Raw genomic sequence first — 15,499 nt, forward strand, 5'->3', positions numbered from 1 at the left:
TGAAAATGGAGTTCCTCGTCTTGGTCAAAATTCTCAGTATTAAGCTTTTGTAGTAGTTCTATTTGGACCAAACTTCATTAAGATAAAAACAAAAATGTAGCTGCTAAAAAAAACCTTTTTAGCGACCTATTGCCCTTCAACTGGTTATACACCAACTTGAACACAGATAATCATTGTTTTATCTGTTCTTGTTTACATATTGATCAGCCCAGGGAAAAAATCCATCCCAAGATCTGATTGTTGACTAGGGCCTGAAAAAATAAACTGGTCAATGTTTTTGGTCAGCTTAAAGGACACCCAATGAATATAATCCCTAACCTTGGACCCTGGGCTGACGCTCATGTTTGCTGAAAAAAAGTTGTTTTTTTCTCAATAGTATGTACAGAAATATCATTCTGACTTGAGTTTACACTTTTTTCCATTCCATATAATTGTATTCATTATATAAATTTAAATAACTAACACTGTGTGTTAAATTCCAACTGTTTAGCAGTTAGCACATTCTTGTTTTCTGCCATGCCATTCTGTAGGATGTTTTAAAAAAAAACTGGTAATTCTGAAAATATTGTATACCCTGGCTTTATCATCCAACAGCCACTCTCGCCTAGGTATCCTGAGAGTGTCATTGCTGCGTTACTTCCAAAATCAGAACTTTGCTGTCAGTATCCCTTTAAGAAATTGAATTAGGATTAGATTTTAGACTGTAAACTCTTTTCAATAGTGTCTCTTCCTATTGTATTTTTAGCACTATTTTAATTTAATAATGTGCTTGGCTATGGTGGAGTTGTTTGTATGTATAAATTGGTATTGTTTTGTATTTATAAGTGTTTGCAATGCGTTGGGCTGGACTTAGTTCTGTTAAGGAGGGAGTCAGTTATGGTAATCACGTCAACAATTTGTCATTTTGTACATCATTAGTAGTCATTAGCTGCTCTAGTCAAAAAGATCAAAAAATAATTATATCCTGGGTAGAAGTAAATAGCTGAAAGCAAGGCATATAAGAGAAATTACACTTTTAGTTTCTATATTCATTCTGTCTGCCAATTTCAGAAATGGTGATGGACGGGTTAAATCATGAATTAAGACAATGGAATGAAGGAAAGATTTCAGTTGAAACATTAGGGCAATTTTGAGATGAAAGACTTTTGAGTGAGAAAATGATGCCATGCAGACGCAAAGAACATTAATAATTATTAAAAATACAGAGCTGCACTTGGAGTGATTTTTTTCCATGAGGTTGAATTAATTTTTTCAGCACAACTTTTGATAAACCTTCTTTATCATAAAATGTTTTTGCACAAAATAAAATCAAGCAACAGTCAGAACGTAAAAATAATGCTTATTTGTGTTTTGGATGCTAGATATTCCGTTTAAAGGAGAAAGTAATTTTTACTTGGGGGTGACAAAAGTTAGGCACCCCAATCGATTGTATTTACCTGACACCCTAGGTCTTTGTACCTATCAGGAGAAAACTGCACCCATCCAGGATTTATCCAATGAGCACCTTCTTGCTTCTTCTTTCAAATTCCTGGGGCTGACGCATGCGCAGTAAAACGAAATAGCCGGCTTTTTCATTAAAGTTTGGCTTTTCGCTCTACTGCGCATGTGCAGCCACGAGAAGAAAGAAGAAGACGGAAGATGATCGATCCATGCTGCTTGCTGGTAGAACCCTGGTGCAGTTTTCTGCTGATAGGAGCTCCAGCCTGGGGTGTCAGATAAGTAAATATAATCACTTGGGGGTGCCTCACTTTTGGCACCCTCAAGTATAACAGGACTTTCCTTCTCCTTTAAGTGATGGTAACATTTTTATGGGAAACAAAGAACAATAGGTCAGTCAGATTTTTCTTGGTGTAAGGTTTCAAAGCTTTTATATAAATATATGGTCATTCAAAGAAATATTCTGTATGCTTTTGAGGCAAGTTGCTAAAAGTTCTGGAGGATAGTAGCTAATTGTCGACTCTAATCTGATTAAAATTGATTCACAAGCCTTAACATTGGATTTTCTAACATCAAGTCACCATTTTGCTATGTTTGCATCACAAGAACAATTTGCCACATCACACATTCTATTTGCCATTCTCGTTATTTCTTTGCACATGAATAATATCGTAATTCTCCTCATGTTTTTATTTTTGCTATATTATGAACAAATTGTAACCATATTTGAAGTTTAGAGGTTACTTGGCTCAGTTGAAATTGCCATATTGAACAGATGGTATAAATAAACTGAAGAATAAATATTGAAAAATGCATTACTTATAAATGTTCAGCTATCAGTGTTACAGATCCACTGTATCTTCCTCCTCATTTCTTTAAAGGATGGAAGAAGATTTCAGGTTGACACCACAGTCGTGAATGGTCTGCCAGGCTGATTCATTTCTCAAACCACACATTTCTCTGCTCTGCTTCTCACTACTTTGGCTACCTATACCTGTTCTCCAAACCTTATAATACTTACTTGGTGTTTTAAATCTATGTTTTCATGGAACTATATCTTTGTTTAGCCAGTTATTTTCTTCCTCTAATAATAATCAAAAACAACATCTAAGCTAAAACTGAAGGGGTAGTTAACTTGTGGTATGTTCTAGAATACCGTTTTCTGTGCAACGTTTCAGTTGGTCTGCATTTTTTATATTTTGTAATTATTTGTCTTCTGCCTCTTTTAAACTTTGGAATGGTGGTCACTGACCCTGGATGCCAACTAACTTGTTCTGTGCAGCTACAATTGTATTATAGCTGTTGTTGTTGATTTGCATTACTTTTCTTTCCCTCTCCTTTTCATATCCCTGTCTTATATTCAAACCACTGCGTGGTTGGTAGAGTAAATTGGACCCTATCAAGTATATAGTTGCTGCAATTCCTGTTGCAGAAGAAAAAAATAAATTTAAAAACCACCAAAAATAAAAAATGAAGACCAACTGCAAAACTTGATACTATAAGTTACTTTAAAGGTGAGCTGACCCTTTAACTACACAAATAATTATTCAGACTGGCAACTGCACACAACCTACACATAGTGCTTGTCAGTTTGTTTGTATAGGTCTGGTGCATTTGTATCTTATTAATTGGTCTTTATTTGATTGCATTTACAGTTTTTTATGTGCTGGCATCTTGTTTTCTTATTACATGCATTTTTCTGCTTGGGTAAAAAAAAAAGGCAAGGCCACTCATACATGGCAGGTTTGATCAGCCAATGAATGAACAGAGCTCTGTCTATAACTTTCACACTTCATTGGGTTGGGTTAAATAATTTTTTTTGCTTAGTAATTGATATAATGCTCTTGAACACTAATATAATTCAGACCGGTTTGCCTGACTGGACTTTTAAATCATTCCCTCCTAAATATACCAATAGAACCTTAGTCCTACAAAACATTTGAAATTGACCCCCCCCATTCATTTTACTGGCAATCATCTGGACCCACAGGCAGGGCAGACAACAGTTTTGAGCAACAATTGCCTTATCTGTCCGTGCACCTTCATGTCCAGGCAATTGCCTCTGAAATGAATGAGGGCATGTCAGAACATTTTGTCTATTGTCTGGTGAGATTGCAGTTAGCTGGGCAACAAAATACTCAAAATCAGTGCTGTCCAATTTATATGGTACAGAGGGCCGGAATTTTTCTAATCCACATGGTGGAGGGCCAATAACGGAAGCCAGTGTTTTTAGACCGCACCCACTTTAAACCACACCCATGTTACTGCAAGACCATGTCCACATTAATAGCACACCATAAAAACAGATGGTTGGTGCTCACTGTAGGGAACAGGACTGGAACTAGGGGTAGGCAGAGTAGGCGGCTGTCTAGGACACCATCATTGAGGGGGCACTTTTAATGGGTTTTTCCAAGCGTTTATTTAATAATTTGTTTCAGTAATCATGGTATGCGCGACGTGCATATACGTGTCAGACGTCACTGATGCAGTTGGGTGGCAGAGAGCTGGCAGCCTACTTGGTGTGGCTCGCACTTGCTGCTCTCAGCCTTGCATAGTTGCACTGAACTGAAGACATTCTTTATATTACTGTGAAAGTGTGAAGCTTCCTGCTGACACAGCCAGGTACAGATTGGGCTGGGCGCTGGCACAGGTACATAAATACTTGGGGGCAATATGATGTGATCAGATTTTTGGCTCGTGCTGGCACAGGTAAAGATTGGGGGCAATATGATGGCTGCCAGAGGGCTGTATGATGGATAGTTCCTGGGCTTGCTGATACAGGTACCGAGGGGCAGTATGATGGATGGCTGCTGGGCTTGCTGGTACAGGTACGGAGGGGCAGTATGATGGATGTCTCCTGGCACAGTTACAGGGGGGCCTGTATTATGGATGTCTGCTGGACTTGCTGGTACAGGGGGCAGTAATATAAATGAAAACTTGTTGTACATTTTCTTGCTTTTTTTATTTAAAAACCATCATGGTAAGGAGTGAAATGGTAATGCAGGACAGGGGGGCGCTGATTGAAGCTCTTGCCTAGGGTTAAACTACCTTGGCCTGGCACCGGCAGGGATGTCACTCATGTGAAACAGTTGTCATATTAAGACATACCCTTAAATCCATATGCCTCCTTCCCTGTGTATAATACAGTACCCCAGCATATGATTAAACACCTTAGGGGCCCCTAACAATAATTTTCAAATGCTAACAAACCCACAGAACAAATACCAGACTTACGTTCCATAGGGATCATAGGTCAGGCAGAGTATGGCAAACACAGGGAGCATAGGGAAGGCATAACAGAGCAGGAGACAGAAAAATCAGGACCCGTCTGAGATGTTCTACATACAGTGACACAGTGCTGGTGCCCCATTAGCATTTTGAATAAGGTGTGAACAGGTGAACAATGTGGGCAGTTTCAGTCTGGGTCATAAGTGTGAACAGTACAGGGCTTTAGGATATAAACAATAGAGGTGGATCACAGGTGTGAACAATACAGGGGATTAGTTTTAATTTGAGGTTTAAACAATGCAGGGGCCAGTTACCATATATACTCGAGTATAAACCGACCCGAGTATAAACCGGGGTACCTAATTTTACCTACGAAAACTGGGAAAACTTGTTGACCTTATTGTATAACCCTAGACACAACTACGGCCCTGTCTCCCAGCAGCGCACATGCCGCCAAATCGACCCCCCCCAGTGATCAACCGGACTTCTTTGCTAAATTGATGGTGACAGAAAATTGAGAGAGAACGGATTGCTGTGTGCATTGTCCCACTGTCCCACTACCATGTGCAGAGGGTGCTGTGTGATAATGCGATCACTGTTAATCCTTCATATAACCAACAGAGGGCGCTGTGTGATATTGCCATCAATGTTAACCCTTCATATAACCAACAGAGGGCGCTGTGTGATATTGCAGTCACTGTTATTCTTTGATATAACCAACAGAGGGCGCTGTGTGATTTTGCAGTCACTGTTATTCTTTCATATAACCAACAGAGGGCGCACTTTTATTCTTTCATATAACCAACAGAGGGTGCTGTGTGTTATTGCAGTCACTGTTATTCTTTCATATAACCAACAGATGGCGCACTGTTATTCTTTCATATAACCAACAGAGGGTGCTGTGTGATATTGCAGTCACTGTTATTCTTTCATATAACCAACAGAGGGCGCACTGTTATTCTTTCATATAACCAACAGAGGGTGCTGTGTGATATTGCAGTCACTGTTATTCTTTCATATAACCAACAGAGGGTGCTGTGTGCTATTGCAGTCACTGTTATTCTTTCATATAACCAACAGATGGCGCTGTGTGATATTGAAGTCTCTGTTATTCTTTCATATAACCAACAGAGGGCGCACTGATATTCTTTCATATAACCAACAGAGGGCGCTGTGTGATATTGCAGTCTCTCCCCAAGTGAACTGTTGGTATAGGAATGATTAAAAGTGACTGCAATCTCAGCTACTGCCCGCTGACCCGAGTATAAGCCGAGGTAGACTTTTTCAGCACATTTTGGATGCTGAAAAACTCGGCTTATACTCGAGTATATACGGTAATCTCTGTAGCGATACCTTTTAAATCTTACATATGGTGAGCAGACACAGCAGGCAGACTTTGATATGGAGGGCCACATAAAGAGGGTCGCGGGCCGCATGTGGCCCGTGGGCCGACAGTTGGACAGCCCTGCTCTAAATCATTGCCCTAAGGCTATTCGAAGCCTCGGAAGTGTTTATGAACATATAAAGCAGTGTTGTCCAACTACTGTTGTAACAAGGGCTGGAATTTTTCTGGCCTAGGTGGTGGAGGGCCAATTAAGGAAGCCACTGTTGGCCACTGTTTTTTTTTTAAACCACACCCATGTTATCACAGGAAGACCCCATCCATATTCATGGTGGTAGCACACCAAAAAAGCAAATTGATGGTCCTCACTGAATGGATTTGTTTCACTCGTGAAAAATTAAACACCAAAGAGACGTCAACGCACATAGGCAGCTTGGTAGTGTAGAGCAAGACAGGTAGAACAGGAGATGGAAACCTATCAGGGTGACTCAAAGATGGACATTGCAGGGATTTACCATCTGAACCTGAGGTCTGAACAATACAGGAGGTGGTTAATCTCAGTATGGTGTAAAGAGACATATTGTGTAAAAGCAAGAATCTGCCAGTGCATTATACTCTTCTAACTATAGAAGGAATGTGCTTAAAAAATGTGTTTGGGGCTGATTTATTGAAAAATACCCCAAAACTCAACTAGCCCTACCTATATGTTCCACTTCCTGCCTGCTGAATTTTCTGGTTGTACAGGGGAGCCAGCGACACTTAGCACATTGATAGGAACCAATCAGCAGCTAGACCGACTTGATTAGGTAACCGAAGACTTGTTTGACTGCAGGGCTGCGATTGGCTATCCCCCTTCTACTGTGCGTCTAGCAGGGACTGTTAGGACACGCCCACCCCTCATTTGAAACACGGACAGTAGTAATGTGGGGGAAGGCCCGATACCTGCGGGTTAGGCTGGTTCGGGCCGACCTCTCTGCTCCATTTGTGGGTCTTTTCTGCCTGCTCTGCCCGCCTGCGACCTTCTAACTTCCGGCTTCCGTTTTTATTAGGGATGCACCGAATCCAATATTTTGGAATCGGCCGAACCCCCGAATCCTTTGCGAAAGATTCGGCCGAATACCGAACTGAATCCAAATTTGCATATGCAAATTAGGGATGGGAAGGGGAAAACATTTTTCACTTCCTTGTTTTGTGACAAAAAGTCAGTGATTTCCCTCCCTGCCCTAATTTGCATATGCAAATTAGAATTCAGATTTGATTTGCCCGGTCAGAAGGATTCGGCCCAATCCGAATCCTGCTGAAAAAGGCAGAATCTTGAACCGAATCTTGGATCTGGTGCATCCCTAGTTTTTATAGGGGCATGCCTGCCGCCCCTTTTGTGATGTCATGAACGGGTCTATAAAAGGTGAAGGGAAGCTGGGTGCATGCGGAGAAATTTTCTCGACCCGTACATCACTCAGACAGGGACCATAACAGACCAATATGGAGCTCCAATAAAGGGTGCATTTTTGAAGATGATATTAATTTTTAGCCCCAAGTAAAACCAGCAAAAAAAAAAAAAAAAGTAAAAACATCATGTATTATTCATTATTGCATACAAAATTAGTTTTTTTTAAATATATGTCTAATGTCTCCTTTAAAGATTACACAAGGTAAGCAGTCACAGCAGCAAGACTTTAATGCAGGGGCTGCACAACGTAGACCTGGCAGTTGGACACCACTGATATAAAGATATTTTAAACCAGGGGTAAAACAATTTTGGTAATACACAAGTTTCAGTGACATAAAAGTGACATCATTACTGACTTAAGAATTAAGAAAATACTTTATATTTTTATTATACAACATTTAAACTATGCACTCTGGCAGCACAAATTTAAAAAGGATGAGTATCTACAGTTAATACTATATATTCTCAGATACCATATCTGAGTATTGTATATTAACCTTTTGCCAGTGCAAGATCATTTACTTAAACCACAAAAATACTTTTATCCTAGTTTGGGTCAGTGAAATAAAGCATTCTCAATGCATCACGTATACTTAAAGTGATAAGTATGTCACTTTTAGTTACAGCTACAGAAGACCCAATATTTGCAGTTGGGACAAAGCCGTGGGCAGTACTATGGAGGCTCCCTGCCAAACGTGAATCAGATTGGAAACAGTGCCATTGACCTACCATTTCAGGTGAGTATTTTCTCCTGCGTGTCTGTGTATGGATCTGGACTTGTTTTTTGTCTTTCAAGTGTGACCACTCACCCCCTCACTGTCAAACTCACTGGGAGAATATTGAGCCCTGCATTGGAGGAAAATATATTTAGATATTCAATTGTAATAAAGAACAGGCCTAGGTATTGCTATTATTTTTTTTATTTTGAAACAAATATTCACATTCATCTGTTTTTGCGATCACTTATTTTATAAAGATTAGAGGAGGAAGTAAATAGTGTAAAGTCTTCTACAGTCGTGTGTATGTTCTATAAAGAAACTGAAAATTGTATCCATGTATTTAAATCTATTTACATGTGTTTATATAAATAAAACAACACATTTTATAATGCCTATTTTGTCTTCTGCAAGTAAACCTTAATCCCCAACCCAAAAGTCAAGCACATCTTGCATTATTCAGAGCTGAAAGATTATGCCTGAGATTGAAGATACGCAGACATCCTTGTTACTGAATGCAAATTATAGGACATTTAGAAGAGCCACACAGTGCAACTAGTTTCAATTGTTAAAGGGAAACCTTTCTGTTTTTCATTGTACTGTTGTCTTCAGAACTGTGATATCACCAGTTTGTTCTCTTCTATATTCTGCAAATTACTAGATTGCATTTGTATTTTGCTGATGATTTGCTTAATGCAAATATTTTATTGTATGTTATTATTATAAATCTTGGCCTATGGACAGGTGGAGCGTTGGCCTGAAAATGCTTTCTTTCGCATATTTGAGTTGGAGCAGATCAGTTTCTCTCAGCTTGAAAAAAAATATGCAGGTTGAGACCAGCGGAGTCGGCCCATAGTTTTAAAAGGGTTGGTCACCTTTGAGTTAACTTTTAGTATGATATAGAGAGTGATATTCTGATACAATTTTCAATTGGTTTTATTTTTTTTTTATTTGTTGCTTTTGAGTTATTTAGCTTTATATTCAGCAGCTATCCAGTTGGCAGTTTCAGCAGTGTGGTTGCTAGGATCCAAATTAACCTAGCAACCAAGCACTGATATTAACAAGGGATGGAAAATTAATAGGGAAGGGTATGAATAGAAAGATGAGTAATAAAAAGTATAGTATAAATAAATGTGAAGCCATACAGAGCATTTGTTTTTCAGATGGGGTCAGTGACCCCCATTTGAAAGCAAAAAGAGTGAAAATAATTGAAAAGCTATAAAAAATGAATAGTGAAGACCATCTGAAAAGTTGCTCAGATTTGGTCATTCTATAACATACGAAAAGTTAACTTAAAGGAGAACTAAACTCTAAAAATTAACAGGGTTAAAATGCCATGTTTTATATACTGCACTTATTGCACCAGCCTAAAGTTTCAGCTTGTCAATAGCAGCAATGATCCAGGACTTCAAACTTGTCACAGGGGGTCACCATCTTGGAAAGTGTCTGTGACACTCACATGCTCAGTGGGCTCTGAGCAGCTGTTGAGAAGCTAAACTAAGGGGTCATCACAAATTATCAATCTGAAAATGAGGTTGGCCAGTAATATAAACTGATGCTACAGAACTGATTATTAAATTCTGATGCTAATTGCACTGGTTTATGTGTTGCCATGTAATAATTATCCATATTAATTACTAATTAGCCTTATACTGTGACATTTCTATTCTATGTGTACTGTATATTGTGAGTGGGTCCCTAAGCTCAGTAACTGACAGCAGCACAGAGCATGTGCAGTGAATCAGCAGAAAAGAAGATGGGGAGTTACTGGGGCATCTATGGAAACACAGATCTTTATTGTTAAAGGGCTGTGGTTGCTTGGGGCTGGTACAGAAGCTCAAAACATAATGTTCTAGCCTACTTCTTAGTTTAACTTTCCTTCTTCTTTAAAGGGGAACCACCCCTTTAAATCTGGTAAGTCAGTTCTGAATAAAGAAGCCCATCTCTTACCCCAGTTACTGCTTTTTTCTTTCACTGTCTTCTGCTTGGCTTTCATAGAAAAAGAAGATATTTATAAAGGAAAAGTGAAGACTTCTAAATATAATGCAGTATCTGAAGGGCCACTATGTGTAATTATCTCATAGGAACCAGTCTTACCTTTCTGTAAGCCCTTATCTGGCAAATTTTAGATTGAATGCACTTAATTCTCCTCCTCCCTTCCCCTTGCCCTGGTTGGCAACCCCAACATGGAATACAGGCTTACAAGAATTCTGCCAAGGGCAGAGAACACTATTGAGGGCAGTGCAAAAAACAGAAGTGGAGTATTCCAAGAAAGGTGCCTTTTTAAAGGAACAGTTCAGTGTAAAAATGAATGCTGGTTAAAAAGGCTGTGCAAAATAAAAAATGTTTCTAATATAGTTAGTTGGGTTCTAGCTATTATGTTAGACATACAGCGATGTCAAGCCTTTATAGATTACATTTTTGGCTAACTAACTATATTGAAAACATTTTTTATTTTGCACAGCCTATTCTAATTTAGCCTAAATCTATTTACCCAGTTTTTATTTTTATACTGAACAATTCCTTTAAACTGCAATACAACATAAGACATTGATATTTTGTTATAAGTTTAGTTGAAGGGGGATTTTATTGGTGGGGAGTACTCAAATTGACTTTTTCAGAAAGGGTAATGTGATTACAGTTAGCCCCTACTGCAGTTGCTGTGAATGAGCTGGGATCCTGTGTAAGCTAGAAGTACTTTCTATTTAACTGTTCTGTAGTAAATAAAATCAAGTTCGGGGCATGACCCGGATGAGGACTGGGTAGGACGCACACGAGCTGAGCTCCGTACCAGGGGCCTAAAATACTGCCGTAACTCTGCTGCACCAAGACTCAACTGCTGCCAGAATGTACCGGGAAGCATCTACAGCACAACGCTCCCCCTGTCAAACCAGATGGGACGGACTAGAACCGCCACAAAGAAAGCACACAAAAATCAGACAGGGATGTCCCAAGATGGCACTGAGGCAAATAAAGTGCATACTGACATGGTGCCACCTGTGAGCACTGGTGACACAGCGGCTCACAGGTTGAAACAATGGAAAAAATGGAAAAATTTCGGTTGGAAAATTGCCTACATCGCAATATTATTAGTATACTTGGCATTCCAGAAAGAGCCGAGGGCACTACTACTTGTGGAGCAGTGCCAAACAGCCTTTTCCTCAGCCTTTACAGTGGAAAGCGCACACAGAATCCCAGGTAAACCCCCTCCACTGGGTGCACTACCAGGGCCCCCTGATTGCCCGGCTTCTCGATTACAGAGATAATCGAAAATGGGTGAAATTACCTTTGAAAACCACAGGATATCAATTTACCAGGACTTCTGGACAGAAGTGAGTAAAATGAGAAGAAAATTCACAGAGGCCAAACTGCAACTACGACAAAGGAAACTTCCACATGCTATGATGTACCCAGCTCGTCTGAGAGTTACTGATGATGGGAGGGTACACTTCTTCAGTTCCCCAGAGAAATTAATCTCCCGGCTAGAGAGGAAACCACGCATCTCACCTGAACGGAGATAAAGCCGACGGGCAGAAATTCTAAATTCAACTCAAGGTACAAGTAACCATTCTAAACACAGAATATCCTGCATGCCCTCACACCTGTCTTTCCAGCTACGACAAGGTGGAGCACTTACTTCATCCTATACTGAGAGACTGGCAAGTATGACCCTGTTGGGACTGTCCCTATATCAAAGGGGTATTTGCTACTACTCATGGTCCATCAAGCTCTCCTACCGGACTTTGAAAGACACTAACCCACAAGTTACAAATAACAGTTAAAGTTAAGGGATAAAAGTCACTCATGGTCGATTATCTACTGGAGTGGGTGGGGAGGAAAGGGAGGGGAAAAAATATTTTTTTGTTTTTAATATAGTGCCTAAGCCATATTTACATGCTGTGTTAACACAGTTAGGGGCAGTAACACTCCCCAGTGGCTGCATCACCTCTCAGATTAACTATGGCTACAGCTAAAATACTCTCATGGAATGTGAGGGGCCTGGGGAATGCAATTAAAAGGAGACTAGTATTTGACTTTTTAAAAAATATCAAACCACAAATAATTATATTACTGGAGACCCATTTGATAGGCAGCAAAATACTTGCCCTCAAAAACCCTGGATAGGCTCTATTTATCACTCCAGTGGTGTCTCAATTCTGATATGCAAATCCTGCCCTTTCACTGTCCATAAAATTGTGTGGGATGATGAGGGTAAATTTATCATTCAGTGTACATGGTACGCTGAACAGAAAGTCCATTACCCTGGTGAATGTGTATATCCCCCCCCCTCCAGGATGAAACGTTATACAATATCATGGTCCCAATTTCAATATCCCTCCTATTGGCATCCATTTTATTAATGTGAGACTTCAATGCAATTACATATGTGGGGCTAGATAAACATAAGGCACCAAAAGTCACCATTCAAGCTTTTGTCAAGTGGGTCTCTGCATGTCGTCTGATAGATCTCTGGAGGGTACGCAACCCTAGGGTGCAGCAATACACATGTTTCTCCACAGGCCACAATGCTTTATCCAGAATTGACCTAGCCCTAGGCTGTGAAGAAACCAACAAGATGATAAAAAAACATAGAAATACTGACTAGAGGTATATCGGATCACTCTTCTATACTGACTACTCTGATAACATAGCCCACGCCCGCAGACATACTCTGGAGATTGAGCCCATATTGGGATATTCATCAGAACTTGGTGGAACATATCCAGAACAGTATAGACACTTACCTGATCACCAACCAAGGGGAAACTACCCTAGACCTCTCCTGGGATGCGCTTAAAGCATATATCAGAGGAGTATTTATAAATCACATCAAGGCACATAATCTGAATGTAATCGCTGATATCTCCCATAAATCCCAAAAAGTGGAGGAGGCTGAGGCCAAATATGTATCAGAACCCACTGTTTTAAGACCGTGAATGGCAACAATGTCAAGAAGCCCTTAACCTAGCACAGTTAGAACTCACTAAAAAAACATATGCTTTTCCAGAAAGTAAATATATTTGAGCACTGGACCAAGAAGGGTGACAAAGATGATGTGACAAGCATCTCTATACCAGCTAGGGATGTACCGAATCCATTATTTTGGATTCGGCTGAACCCCCGAATCCTTTGCAAAAGATTAGGCCGAATACCGAACCAATGTCCATATGCAAATTAGGGGTGGGAAGGGGAAAAGATTTTTTACTTCCTTGTAATATGTAAATTAGGATTTGGTTCAGCCGGGGAGAAGGATTCGGCCGATTCTGAACCCTGTTGAAAAAGACCGAATCCCGAACCGAATCCTGGATTCGGTGCATCCCTAATACCAGCTATCAATTTGATCAATGGAGAGCTCACCTCGTCCTCGGAGGAAATAACCAGGCATCTAAACTTCAGGCTACCCCAGGTGACCTTCAGTTTTACTTAGAATCCATACCAATGCCGGAATTGTCAGAACAAGCCTCTCCTAAACTAGCACAGGACATTACACCGGCTGAATTGGAGATAAACACCAGGTATAGACGGTATGTCTGGGAATGGTATAAACAACACACAAAGAAATTAGCACCCCTACTAGCCCAATTGTATAATGGAATAATACAGGGGAACCCCCTTCCACAGTCCATAAGGGAAACACTGATAATTCTTTTACCAAAAGGTGGGAAGGATACACTACTATGCTCTTCATACTCATAAATGTAGATGCAAAAATGCTAAGGAGCTAAAAGTTCTTGCCACCAGGCTAGTGGAATCAATAGAGCAAATAATATCTCCTGATCAGACGGACTACATGCCTGGGAGATCAACAGGTACATATATACGGAGACTATTTACAAACCTCTCCGTTACACATGACAATTCTGGTAGTCAAGTAGTTGTCTCCTTAGATAACGCGAAGGCTTTTGATTCTGTGGAGTGGGAATATTTGTGGACCACAATGAAAAGAATGGGGATACATCAAAAATGTATTACCTGGGTTCAAGCTCTATACACCCTCCCAATAGCTAAACTCTCTAGTAGGGATGGGCGAATTTTTTTGCCTTGTTTAGCCGCGGAAATGACGCCCATAGACGCCATGTGTCCAAAAAAAAAAGACGCGCGTCAAAAAGATTTTGACGAGCGACAAGATTTTTTTGACGCCCATAGACTTTAATGGGTGTCGGTGACATTTCGACAGCGGCGAATTTTTGGTGAAGCGTGTCAAATTCGCCCATTCCTACTCTCAAGGCTTTTTCCAATTAGCTGGGGCACAAGACAAGCGTGCCCATTGTTACCACTGCTGTTTGCCTTGGCAATGGAACCACTGGCATGTTGCTTGAAGGCCTCACAGCAGGTAAAGGATCTACAACTGGGTAATATGAGGGAGCTTGTCTCCTTATATGTGGAAGACACCCTCCTTTATCTAGCAGACCCTATTCAGTCTTTGTTAGCTGCACTAGACTTCATCAGTAACCACATGACATTCTGTGTCCTAAAAATAAATTGGTCAAAACTTGTAATTTTTCCCAGTAGTTCCACTGCCCCCTGATTCACCCAATCAGATACATGAACTACATTGGGTAACTGCATTCAAATACTTAGGAATCTGGATCCAAACAGACATCACAAACTTTACTGAGCTTAATGTCAACTGTATTATAAAAAATGAAATAGGGAGATTTGGACGCCTCCCCCTTACAGGTAGGGTAAACCTATTAAAAATGATAGTTCTTCCTAAACTCGCATATGCTTTCCACCAATCCCCAATAACTATTCCCCACTCAACCTTCCGCAAACTCAATGTCCATATGTTATTATTGTTCTGGAATGGCGAACAACCTAAGATCTCACTGCAGACGTTACAGTTACCAACTACAAGAGGGGGTTGGCTGCTCCACACCCCTACATGTATTATCTGGCTTCACAACTAGTAGTAGTCTGCAGATGGACTTCCCCCTCACTAACAAATGCAGCTACCCTGCTTGAGACACAAACCCTGGGCTCCCTAGAGGAGCTTAAAAACATATATAGAGGCATAACTTATACCTAACTAGCCACCCCACCGATGAAAACTGTTGTTAAGGCATGGAAGATGGCAATGAAACACTTTCTAAAACCCCCACTATACTGCTCATACTATACACCTCTTTGGGGTAACCCAAATCTTCAACAGTTCAAAACCATACCAGATCCCCAGCTGTGGGCAAGATATAACATCAGAAATATTTTTGATGTTATGCCGGAGGGCACACTTTTTTAACTTTCCAGGAACTGAAGCAGACCTTTTCTCTCCCAAATACAATGTTCTTCAGATATTTACAATTCCGCTATGCAGTGAAGGCCCAA

At 40.3% G+C, this 15,499-nt stretch overlaps 2 protein-coding genes across 6 annotated transcripts in view; one reads left to right on the forward strand and one right to left on the reverse strand.

Moving 5' to 3' along the window:
- Positions 1 to 8,281, reverse strand: part of fkbp8.L (FKBP prolyl isomerase 8 L homeolog) — a 450,571-nt gene extending 442,290 nt beyond the window's left edge. The window contains exon 1 of the mRNA XM_041581993.1: positions 8,187 to 8,281. The gene's annotated coding sequence lies outside the window, so the exon portion shown is untranslated. The remainder of the gene's footprint in view (positions 1 to 8,186) is intronic.
- The window catches only part of crtc1.L (CREB regulated transcription coactivator 1 L homeolog), a 71,806-nt gene that overhangs the window by 9,133 nt on the left and 47,174 nt on the right, over positions 1 to 15,499 (forward strand). For 4 of the 5 annotated variants that reach the window (XM_018256291.2, XM_018256304.2, XM_018256290.2 and 1 more), the window contains exon 2: positions 8,078 to 8,194. The exons of the other annotated variant lie outside the window; for it this stretch is intronic. In XM_018256291.2, coding sequence (XP_018111780.1) covers positions 8,078 to 8,194 — 117 coding nt within the window. The remainder of the gene's footprint in view (positions 1 to 8,077; positions 8,195 to 15,499) is intronic. 5 annotated transcript variants of the gene reach the window in all.

Source organism: Xenopus laevis, chromosome 1L, assembly GCF_017654675.1.
Source record: "Xenopus laevis strain J_2021 chromosome 1L, Xenopus_laevis_v10.1, whole genome shotgun sequence".
NCBI classification, from domain to species: domain Eukaryota; kingdom Metazoa; phylum Chordata; class Amphibia; order Anura; family Pipidae; genus Xenopus; species Xenopus laevis.